Source organism: Artemia sp. Qi Xiang Cuo, chromosome 5, assembly GCF_049724085.1.
Source record: "Artemia sp. Qi Xiang Cuo chromosome 5, ASM4972408v1, whole genome shotgun sequence".
Taxonomy (NCBI): Eukaryota; Metazoa; Arthropoda; class Branchiopoda; order Anostraca; family Artemiidae; genus Artemia; species Artemia sp. Qi Xiang Cuo.
Genome location: NC_142798.1, coordinates 10,619,482 through 10,631,911, shown reverse-complemented (window position 1 = coordinate 10,631,911; position 12,430 = coordinate 10,619,482). Strand labels below are relative to the sequence as shown.

The following is a 12,430-nucleotide window of genomic DNA, read 5'->3' as shown; positions in this document are numbered from 1 at the left end:
CATTTGGAAAAGGAGAATATTTGATCATAGGTGTGACAGAAAAGGCTAAGAGTATTAAGGTGAAAATTTCAAGGAATATTGAGGGGGATGTTCAACTAAAAAACAAAAGACACTATATGCATCCAGGGTATCAAAATGGCGTGTCGGCAATATATCAAGAGCGGCTAAAGGTATTAACTTGAAACTTTCAAGACCTCTATTGCTACTACTAATGTAACTTTAACTGCAACTACTTGCACTGCGACTACGCCTACTTGCCAGTCTGACTACTTAGCGACTTTGAATAAGACTACTTGCGACCGTGAATACTTGTGACTACAACAACACAAGACTGCGAATATTCGCAATTTACGGCTACAGCTTATGAATGCAACTTTAACTACTTGCGACAGCAGATGAGAATGTAACTTGACCGCTACTTGGAAATGTGATTACTTGAAACAGCAACTGCGACTACTATTCTACTATTACAACTAGAAATTAAGCTAAATCAAAAGAGTTTAACATCCTGCTTGTTAAAATGACGTAGTGCATCAAGGTTGTCAAAAGGGCCTATCTGCAATATCACACGAATGGCCAAGGTTATTAAGTTGAAAATTTTCGGGAATATTGAGGAGGACGTTGCACTAAATCAAAAGAAACTATGCATCCAGGTTGTCAAAACAGCACATCTTCAATGTTTCAAGAACAATTAGGGAGAAGAATACCAGGTTGAAACATTGAAAGAATGTTGAGGGGCATGTTGAACTTAATGACACTATGTACATCTCGGTTATTAATAGGCGTATCTGCAATATCTCAAAAACAGCTAATGGTATCTAGTTGAAACTTTTTGTTTTTGTTGAAACAAAAAACACTAATTCGAACAAATAAATTAGAATCGAATATTTCAATTGTTAAGCCAAAGGCGTGAAAAACTGTAGGAATTGTCATTATATTAGCCAATAACAGGATTTCGGTAATAAAAACAAACAAAAATTAATTTAAAAAAAATCCTTAAAAAGAAGTTTATAAGTTTTCCTTTTCTATTATGGGTTTCTATTCAATGTTCTAAATGATCTTCGTGTTTTGTTTTTTTTAAATTCACTTGTGCATTTACAAGGATTAAACCTAATCACTGGCAGATCCATGGGGCGGGGGGGGGGGGACCTCGCTCCCCCAAGATTTTTCTGGCGCTCAAATTCTTTGTTTTTTCACTCTTTTTTGCTTCCTTGTCACATACCCCCCCCCCCCAAGATTTTGCTCTAGATCCACCCTTGCCTAATACTAAATAATGACAAAAGAAAACAAAGAGGAAGCCACCAAACACCACATAGTTTAATTTTCTTTCCTCCTGGGTATTTTAATACCCAGGAGGGTATTAAAATACCCATCAAACACCACCTAATTTTTTTGCAAAGCTAATTGACTATATGCATTTTAATACACATCAAAGGATATTATATTTCCTCATGCACGTAAGTAAAAATCAAAGCTTCTGGGCCTCTTATTAGATGACCAGTTAAATGTTTTAAATGATCGTATGGACCATTGATTCAGTTTTTATGATTCCTTTTCGGGTTTTAACGTCAAAGAAGCTGATTGACGTGTGTTTAAATTCACTAGCGCATTAACAAGGATTAAACCTAATATTAAATAATGACAAAGAGTAGAAGTAGAATGATAAAATATATGATGAAAAGAAGATGATAATATAATGATAAATATATGATAATATAATGATAAAAAAGAAGAACTAGATTGACAAAAAAAAAAGAAAAAAAAAGTAATCAAAGACCACATAGTTTAATTTTCTTTCCTCCTGGGCATTTTCCAATTGCTTTCTTAAAGTCATTAAGTTTTTTTTTTTTTTTTTAAGGAAAAAGTTTCCTGGAAACTAATTAGGAGCCGTCCTAGAGCTTTTCCTACAGGGGGAAACTGATCTCTCATGAAAATAAAAAACAAGTGCATACCAGAAACTTTTTTTCAAAAAAGGAAGCTAATTTTTCGCTCTCCTGTAAAATATTTGTCTAAAGCCCGGTTTTCATTTTGTAAACTGGTAATACCCTTTGATTTAAACAGACAATAACCGTTTACCAATACGTTATTAAACAGTTTCCTTTGCTCGTAGGTATTCTTTAATTGTTTCCTTGAACTTTTAAATTCCTTTTTTAAGGAACAATTTTCAAGGACATTAGTTGGAACCCGTCCTTGAACTTTTTCTAAAACTAGAAAACCCACCTCTCATTGGCCGTGAAAACAAAATTTTCATTTTGTTTTCATTTTTCAAAAGTTTTCATTTTGAAAACTGGTAATACCATTCAAAAACTTGATAATACCCTTTGATTTAAACAGCCAATAACCATTTACAAATACGTTATTAAACAGTTTCCTTTGCTCGTAGGTATTCTTTAATTGTTTCCTTGAATTTTTAAATTCCTTTTTTAAGGAACAATTTTCAAGGACATTAGTTAGAACCCGTCCTTGAACTTTTTCTAAAACTAGAAAACCCACCTCTCATTGGCCGTGAAAATAAAATTTTCATTTTGTTTTCATTTTGAAAACGGTTAATACCATTTGAAAATTTGATAATACCCTTTGATTTAAACAGCCAATCAATATGTTATTAAATAGTTTTCTTATCTCCTAGGTATTTTTCAACTGTTTTCTTGAACTTATTAAGTTCTTTTTTTAAGGAACAATTCCCATCGAAATTAATTGGTACCCGCCCTTGAACTTTTTCTGTAGGTAGAAAACCCGACCTCTCTTTGGCCGAAAATAAACTTTCCTTTTGAAAACTGGTAATACCAAAAGAAAGCTAATTTTCCAATTTTTCGCCCTACTATAGAATAATTGTCTTGCCCACCCTACAGTAAATACTTGTATAAAGCCCGGTTTTCATTTTGAAAACTGGTAATGCCATTTGAGAACTTGATAATACCCTTTGATTTAAACATCCAATTGCCCTTTACCGCTATATTCTTAAATAGTTTTCTTTGTTCCAAGGTATTTTTCAATTGTTTTTATTGAACTCATCAAGTTCTTTTTAAAGGAATAATTTTAGTGGAAATTAGTTGGAAACCGTCCCTGAACTTCTTCTACAGGTAGAAAACCGCCCTCCCTTTGGCCTTCAAATAAAAATTTCATTTTGTTTTTCAGTTTTCAAACGTTTTCATTTAGAAAACTGGTAATACCATAGAAAGAAAGCTAATTTTTCACTTTTTCGCCCTACTGTAAAATAACTGTCTTTCCCGCCCTACTGTAAATACTTGTCTAAAGCCCGGTTTCATTTTGAAAACTGGTAAAACCATCTGGAAACATGATAATATCCTTTGGTTTAAACAGCCAATAACCGTTTACCAATACGTTATTAAACGCTTTTCTTTGCTCCTAGGTGTTTTCAATTGTTTTCTTGAGCTCATTAAGTTCTTTTTTTAAGGAACAATTTTCACAGAAATTAGTTGGAAACCATTCTCGAACTTTGTCTACAACTATAAAACCGAACTCTTTCGCCGTGAAAATAAAATATTCATTTTGTTTTCATTTTTCAAAAGTTTTCATTTTGAAAACTGATAATACCATTTGGAAACTTGACAATACCCTTAAATTTAAACATCCAATAGTCCTTTACCGATATGTTATTAAATAGTTTTCTTTGCTCCTAGGTATTTTTTAATTGTTTTCGTGAGCTCATTAAGTTCTTTTTTAAGGAACATGGGTCATGGAAATTAGTTGGAACCCGTCCTTGAACTTTTTCTACGTTGGGACAACCTCTTACTTTTGTTCCATGAAAGTAAACTTTCCGTCCACAGCATGCCTGGAAATATATTCTAGTTGAACTTCTTCGGGATTTTTTCCACTTTTGCTAATGATTCGTCCTCTAAGACCTTGAGGAGATAAAACAGAAGGTTGTATCCGTCCAACAGCGACCTTGAAATAAAAAGTAAAGCAGGAAGTCACTCACTAGGTTGTCTGTGTACATTAAAGGTACAAAAAATATACTGATCAGAGGATAAAAGTCAGAGTAGAAGGTAGAATTTTAGTAGCCTTCAAAAAAAACTGTGCAATCATTAAGTAATTTTGGACGATAAAATTCTTTTTTTTGCGGGGGGCAAAAAATATCGACACTTGTAGAAATAGCTTGGACTATTGTATAGACTATAACGGAATATTTGATTTTTCAAGCTCTGTTACTTTTTTCTTTACTTCAGGATTAATCCCTACTGACGTATCCAGCATGTCTGTAATGAAGGGAGGGGAAGGTGGTGCTTCAACAGGGAAAAATTGTGGGGTAAAAATTATTCGCCAAAAGGACACGATTTACAAAATAAGAAACAAATCTTGTTTAGAAATCAAGAGTTTCTTCTCAAATGGTGAGACTAAATACAGGGGTCTAATTAGCCGTGGGGTAGGGGGGCAACTCGCAGATTTCGGTTTGCCCTCCCAGACCCCGGTTTGCCCTCCCAGACCCCAGTTTGCCCACATCCCCAGCTGAAATTTAGTTTCTTCAAAAATTTTGTCAAAACTAGGATAAGCCTGCATAATTTAAGCATCCACAGAAACGGACCAGTTTTCTCTAGTGTATCTTTAACTGTATGGTACTAAATGGCTCATTTTTCAGTTTTCACTCACATTTCCACTTGATTTTGGAAAATTGGTAAAAACGTTGCCCCCCCCCCCCCCAGGATTTTGACAAAACTACGCCACTGGCTATATACTTTTTTTTAATGTCTCCGACCTACGAAATTCAAATTACGACATACAATGGATGGAAAAAATAAGTTCCCAGAGAAAAAAAAAACTCCAAATCCGTATTAATGATTGGGTTTTATAAGATCGGATGGACTTTCATCGGAAAATAATTAAAAATATTATTAATAAGCGTTTCCATGACAACTCGTTGACTTTTAGGAATGTCTCATTAGTCCAAAGATTTTTTATTTTTTTGAGAAGTTCAGTATAAAGATAAGAGAAAGCTGGTTGATAAATTTCGAAAGTCTTATGTTTTTAAGCAAGATTTTTCAGGACAAGAGGCATTAGTAGGACCGTTTTCCCTGTGGAATTTCAGAAGAGTGTAAAGAGAGAAGTTTTGAATAGAATATGGATGGAGGAGGAGCGTACGCAGCTGTGTTGGCCTCAGGCATCTCTGTGTTGCAGTGACTTGTTAGTAGTAGCAGTAGGTTTCCCTGTGGTAATTCAGTACATAATGTGAAATTTTTTGCGTAACTCAGATTTAGAGTCATACCCGAATCTAATCATGATTTACCGATTGGTTTATTCCGTTTTCTCTGAGCTTATTTGGTCCTCAAGATATCTAAAGGTTTCAGGATATTCCCCTTAAGAAGTTGTTATGCTTTTACAGAACTTCTGACATCAAAATTATTTCACCGTATCTTGAATGCCTAAAAAAGTCATCTTTTAAGGTTTGACTTGGTGTTCACACAAGCCAAAGCCGGATTAAGGATGACTGATTACCAAAAACGGTCCTTTTCAGCCAACCATCTAGGGAAAAACAAAAAGTAGATCGACCCCGAAAGGGGTATAGGAGGTCATAAGGAAACATTTAAGGAAAATTGGAACTTCTTGGGAGGGTTTAAAGAGAGGGGTTTTGAACAAATTGGGATGGAGGAGGAGCGTGCGTAGCTGAGTTGGCCTCAGGTGGCTTGGTGCTGCAGAGTTGTTGTTAGTTGTAGTAGCAATATTGTTTTTAGTACAAGTTCAGTATTATTCTAACATTAAACATGTATATAACTTAATATGATTTAATAATTAAAAATGTATTTAATTTAGTATTTTTAACATTAACTGGAATAACTTCATAAAGGATTAACTGGGTCTTCATACAGTCCACCCCAATTCCATTTTTTCCCGTTTTTGCCCCTTAAAATTACTCTTTTAGTTGCAGCCACTTTGTTCAAGATTCAATTTTAGTAATTCACATTAGCCAACTATTTGGTTTGCACGGCGTCATTTTAGTCTTAGTTTTTGGTGAGTCTAGGAGAATCAAGTTCTAGTCATTACTCTAGTTCCAATGAGCCTAACTACACGTGTCCCCTTCTTTGCTTCATTATAAAACTAACACCATGGAGTCCGAGGTCATCACCCACTCCAGAGTAGTAGCAGAACCACTTCTAGTTGCGGAACCAGAAGTTCTAGTCTTAGAAAAGCGTGGTACATCTATAGGCTCCATTTCATGTTTTTTTTTAATCCATGGTTTTAGAAACCAATCGAAGGATCTATAAAGTTGATATCCTATACCTCTCAACCAGTGACTTTATTGGAGGGCCAGAGGTTAAATGGTGTAAATACAGTGGCCTTGTCCAGTGCTGTAACTTACTTGAAGTACTTTTACTTCAAGTACTACTTAAGTAAAATTTTCAAGTACTTGTACTTGTACTTAAGTACAAATTCCACAGAGTACTTATTACTTGTACTTCAGTAAAAAATTGCAGCTACTTTTTACTTAAATTTGCAAATAAAATTCAATTAATTTTTCAAAAACATTACGTGGAACCTTTCCATTTTTTTTTTTTTTTTTTTTTTTGCAATTTTTTAATTTTCTGGTTGTGCTGCGTCTGTGTTTCGTTTCGTAATTGCTGTGGTTTTCCGTTTCCGTCGAGCGCATTTCATAAGAAGAATAAACAATGTGTCACCAAAAAAAATGGCTGACGCAGGCAAACAACAATTACCGTTTATTCTTCAAGGCAAATATTTTGCTGTAAAAGGAAAAATCGAAAAAGATGGCGCACTTAGTGCATGGTGCAAGAACTGTCCCAACAGGGTTCTCAAAGGACACCTGCATGCACCTTCAAATTTCCACAAACACTTGCGTGTAAGTCTCCTTGTCCTTTTTATGTCTGTTTGTACTTTTTTCTCTCTTAAACTTTGACAGGTATCACCATACAGATAGCCCAGTAGTTTCCTTACAACACAACCTACACATCATACGCAATTTTAATCTGTTTGTTGTTTTGGTCTATTCGGATATCGTTCAGATTGGATTGAACAAACCTAGGCTAGAGTTGTGTAGCCTGGATCTCCTGTAGGCTAAGCTTACTGTTAATCCAGCATTATGAAATTAATGCACAATTTACCCCACACCTAGCTTGATTAACTTCACCTCAGGAGAAGAATGTTCAACGAACCAGAATGGGCCGAAATTAGTTGTGGTAGGCTAGGTGTCATTCAAAAGGGTCTCGGAACCAGCAACCAGCAGCTTTACATTTACGAAAACTAATGGATTGCTATGAGCCTTGGCTTCTCTGTGTTAATCTTGAGGCTAAGTTGTGTATTGAGATTGTTGTGTATGAGGCTGATTGGGATTGGAATAATGGTTATAGAATGTAGAATGCATATATAATTTTTGTTTTTGTGTGTGTTTTCCATTTGCAGAACTGCAGAACTTGCAGAACTTGCAGAACTTGCTAATTTGCAGAACTCAAAGGAAGTATCAAATTTTCTTGAACAAGTAGGCTAGCCTAGGCTATTTGATTAGGCTGAATATTTTAGCCATATGGATTGCTGAATGTTTTGAATGCATTGATAGTTAATAGTAGAGTCTAATGACAAATACACAATTTAGTTTAAGCATAGCCTAGGCTAATTCTAGAAAATACTGCCCAATCTTAAACACATGATCCTATAGGCCTTGTAGGATACAAAACCACTCAAACATAAATAGATTCAATCCCAGACATGTGCTGTAAAGAAAAAATAGGCTACTAGGGTTTGCTAACTTTTCTTTAAGCTTAATTTTCAGTATAAAAAGTTTCTGAGATCAAATTGAGCTAATCCCAACAAGGTAATCTAAATCTATACATATGCAAGACTAAGAGCTTGCTTGGAAATATAGGCTCTATTTGAATCAAATTATGCTCGGTTGCTTGTCCAAAGTTAGTGATTATACAAACACCAGGGGTGCTTGGATAATATACCCAGTTCTTCATCAGCAGCTGATGTGTATTACCAAATAAAGCTAGTTTAAAGAAAAATCAAACTGTTTTGTTAAGCCTAAAGGTGTATCTGGCTTTGTGGGGGAATAGACAAGGAAATAGAAAATCTAATGGTATATTTCCTTTTTTTCTTTATCTGATTTCTCCCCTTTAATAAATATTAGAGCTAAAAATATGTTTTGCTATTACTAGGCCTAGACTAGTCTATCCTTACAAAGCCTATCTTTAGTCTACTAAAAATTTCATTTTCCTGACCTAGCCCCATTTTCCATTTCCTGACTTGAAGTAAAATCAAGTAATTGGAAGCATTGCATCAAGCCACAATGTCCATTGGGCTTGTATAGCCTAAGCTTAATAGGCTTGCCTGCTTGTGATCTACTGATCCATCCATAATTAATACACCAGCATTCAAACATTCAATTAGATTTTCATCCACAAATATATTGTCAATTAGTGTTGCAGATTTCCCAGTAACTCATGTAAGGATAGTTATCAGTGGATATAGAAAAGAAGAAATTACTAAATTGAGAAAATCTGGACAATCTGAACTTTTAAGGAAGTCAGTATTGAAATCTCCCATTTGCACTTTATATTTAGGTTCACTATTCAAATTTTCCATTAAATTCTCCATCTCCCTAATAAAAATTTCATTTTATGATATTTTATATACTAAACCAATGGTGATTTTTAGGTGATTTATATACTAAACCAACAACTATATTTTTTTTTATCACAATTACATATTGTTGTATAGTCTAACCTTTATTTTCTGGGTTCTAGGCATTTTGTTGAGATTGAGAAGCTAGTATAGCAGGAATGTTAATTTTTCCCATTAAATTTAATGTATTAATAGGGAAATCCTTAGACCTAGGCTATTTGTTACATAGGCCAGATATCCCAGGCTACATACCTTATTGTATTTTCAGTTAACCTGCTTCCAGTTTAACTGCAGCTCAACTAATGCCTGGATATGTCCATAAGCTATTTACAAGTTTGATGATAGGCTAGTTGTTATATTACTATGTTTCTATATTGCTAACAACTCAGTTTATTTCTGGACAAATTTTCGGTTGATGTTGATGTTTCAACGATGCTGCAGAAACATGAGGGTTCATTGCTTTTTTGCAGAGGATGGTCCAAGTTTAAGCTGCAAAAAGGTTTTCTATGGTGATCATTGTAATCGTTGAATCTGCAGTAATGTGAAGGTTTGTTGTTATTGTGAAGGATCCACCAAACCCAGTCAGGAACTCGTATTTTGATACTATTGCCGGATACAAGCAAGTTCACCTAATGAGAGGATATGTCTCTAGTTAGTAAATGTCTGAAATGAGATTATTCCCAAGTAAAGGAACCTTCCACTCAGGAGGAGAATGTGAAGATCTCCTCCTGAGAGGTATATGGCTGTACCTGGGACCTGGGAATCATTTCATTTTGGGCATTCACTGACAAGCAGGTGACAAGGGACATATCCTCACATTAGGTGAACTTCCCTCTATCAGGTGATGGTCTCAAAGTAGTTGAGTTCCTGACTGACAAAACCAAACTATCAAACCTTCAGAAAGTGATGGTTCATTCATATTTGTTATACTTGTTATACTGCAGTTTCAATGTTCAGTGGATCCTGTGGAAAAGCAATGAGCCTTTGGATTTGATTCATATAGAAAAACTAAACATTATGTCTGCTTTCAGACGGCTCATCCTTCAACCTATGTTGAATTCTCCAAAGTGAACACTAGGAAAAAAAGGAGGCGAGATGGAGATGAGCAGACCATTGATTCTGCTGATGACACAACCGATGAAAGCATCCCCGAGCCTAAGCAAGAGGATACACCTTTTTCTTTCTTTGAAAAAAAGAAATGTACGAAAAAAAGGGCTGATGAGTTGATTATGAATTACATAGTGTCTGACATGCGCCCACTCTCTACAGTGGAAAGTCATGCATTTAAGCAAATGATTCTGGGGATAAACCCAAGTATCGGACCGATAATGTCAAGGAAAACTCTGGCCGGTAAAATTGATGAGTCTCTGTTAGTTGTAAAGAAAGAAATGATTCAGCTCTTTGAAAAAGTAGACTATGTCACTATGACGTGTGATATCTGGTCTTCTAATAATAAGAGCTTTATGGGAGTAACAGCTCATGTGTTAGATAGTCAAAACAAATTTGTGCCTATGGTGCTTGCAGTTAGAAGGTTTGCTGGAGCGCATACCTTCGACAGAATTTCAGACTTGCTGTTTGCAATATTTCGTGAATATGGTCTTGACAAGAATCTGAGCAAAATTCGGGCAATTGTAACAGACAATGCTTCAAACTTCGTCAAAGCTTTTAAGGAGTTAGGAAAATCAAAGGAGCAAGAATCCAGCTCTGAGTTTGCAACCAGTGAGAGTGACACACCTGATGAAGAAAGCATGGATTCCGAATCCGAAGAATTAGATGTTGTTGACGTTGGTAAGATCTTTGACAGGGTGAATGTGACTGATGTCGGGGAACCAGAATTGGGTTCTAGTGTCAATCCCAGAAGTGGTGCACAAGACCAAGATGAACTAGAAGCAGGGGTTAGAGGGACCTCTGATAGTTATTCTGATCTTCCCGACCGTATTGTTAACACAAATGATGACGATAGCGATATTTCTGAGCCCGAAGGGAATGATGGCAGATCGGACTCATTAGGTAATATAGGTATGTACTTACCTCCACACTTTCGCTGCTCTAGTCATACCCTGAACCTTTTGGCCACCACAGATGCCAAGTATGCTTCAAATACGGACGTGAGTTACAAAAGAAATCTGCAGAGTGTCAAGAGCAAGTGTCAGGGCTTATGGAATTCCCTAAGCCACAGCTCAAAAAACAATGACCTATTGAAAGAGGTCTTAGAAAAAAAGCTGATAAGACCCAACGCAACAAGATGGAATTCTGAATACGATGCACTGAAAAGAATTCTTGAGTGTCACATGGCTGGAAAGCTCTCAGCAGTGTGTGATGTCTTGAAAAAACCAAGATTCAAAACAAGTGAGCTTGAATTTCTTGCTGAGTACGTCTCAGTCCTTGAGCCCATAGCAATCGCCCTAGATATGCTTCAGGGTGAGGAGAAAGCCTATTTCGGGACTGTTCTCCCAACTATCAAGTGCTTGGAAAGGAAGTTGGTGAAGTTGCACCAAAGTGTCAAACTCACAAGGGTCTTAACCCAGACGCTGCTCGAAGGACTTGGAAAAAGATTTCCGTTTCTCAGTGGATCTCCAAAGGTTCATTCGGACTACCATCTTGCTACGTGGTCATTGCCGTTTTTCAAGGACAAGTTTGGGAAAGAAGAACACAAGGAACTGGTGCTGGGTTTGATGACAGAGGAGGCCATAACAATGAAGCAGAAAATGGGTGCCACTAGTGAAAAAAGCAGTGGCATAGTTCTTGAGAGATCTCCTGAGGCTTTTTTTGACTTTTCGGACGACGAATCAGGAACAAGCACTCAGCAACCAACTGTGGCAAATACGGTCAAGATCGAGATTCTGAGATATCTCAGTGATTCCCGAAAGACTCTCTCGATCTTACAAGAGTACCCGGCAGTGAATTCAGTGTTTCGGAAGTATAATTGTATGCTTCCTACATCGGCCCCAGCTGAGCGTCTCTTTTCGAAAGGTGGCATTATAATGAGTCCAAGGCGTAATTCCTTGGCGGACGGAAGGTTTGAGAGCCTCGTTTTGTTGAAAGCCAATGAGAAATTCAAGGTTTTTCAGCAAAATATGGACGTAGTTTGAGAGTTCGTTTTACTGTTTTGATGGTTTCCTTTTCAACCTATTTTAATGTCACCTTTTGAAAAGCAGATGTCAGAATCAGCTCCTTTTGCGAAACTGTCTTTGAAGAATGGCACTGAGCGACTGACTATATATACCGTATGTGGTAAGACGATTTTCTGACTGAGTGAATCGCTGGAATTTCCGTTTAGAACGGGATATTTTTTTCCGTTTATTTCCAGCTTTTTTTTTTTTTACCTTAATGATGTTGATAATGCTGGAAAAGTATAGTTGGAAAAAACACACCTTTTAAATTTGATTGTGTTTTTGTACTCGTTCTTTAATATAAGAAATGAAACCATTAAGTTAACCTGAGTGTCAGTGGCGTAAGTGTGTGATTGTTGTGCTGGAAAGAGCCTCCCATGGAAGAATTCACTTTTTTTTGTAGCTCAATAGTAATTTTAACATCATATAATTTGATTACTTGAAGTAGTACTTGAAGTACTACTTAAGTACTATTTCAGACTACTTATTACTTGAACTACTTAAGTACAATTTTGGTGGATTACTTGATACTTGATACTTAAGTAAAAAAATTGATAGTACTTGGTACTTGTTACTTAAGTAAAAATTTGGAGTACTTGTTACAGCATTGGCCTTGTCTAACCTCCCCCATCCTCGTGTAGGAAATTATTGATTTTTGACCACTCTGCCCCAAAAAATTGTAAGGACACGTCAGGAGTCGAAATGCAAAACGTATTCCCGGCCAAGAA

General features: G+C 36.1%; 2 protein-coding genes across 3 annotated transcripts in view; one reads left to right on the top strand and one right to left on the bottom strand.

Moving 5' to 3' along the window:
* cyc (basic helix-loop-helix ARNT-like protein cyc) overlaps window positions 1-12,430 on the bottom strand; it is a 201,646-nt gene that overhangs the window by 37,801 nt on the left and 151,415 nt on the right. For both annotated transcript variants that reach the window (XM_089089333.1, XM_089089332.1), the window contains exon 10: window positions 3,758-3,909. In XM_089089333.1, coding sequence (XP_088945459.1) covers window positions 3,758-3,909 — 152 coding nt within the window. The remainder of the gene's footprint in view (window positions 1-3,757; window positions 3,910-12,430) is intronic.
* LOC148951798 (uncharacterized) lies at window positions 6,641-11,681 on the top strand. Its single transcript, XM_089088617.1, has 2 exons — window positions 6,641-6,811; window positions 9,621-11,681. Exons 1-2 carry the CDS (start codon window positions 6,641-6,643, stop codon window positions 11,679-11,681), a joined length of 2,232 nt encoding a protein of 743 aa, XP_088944743.1.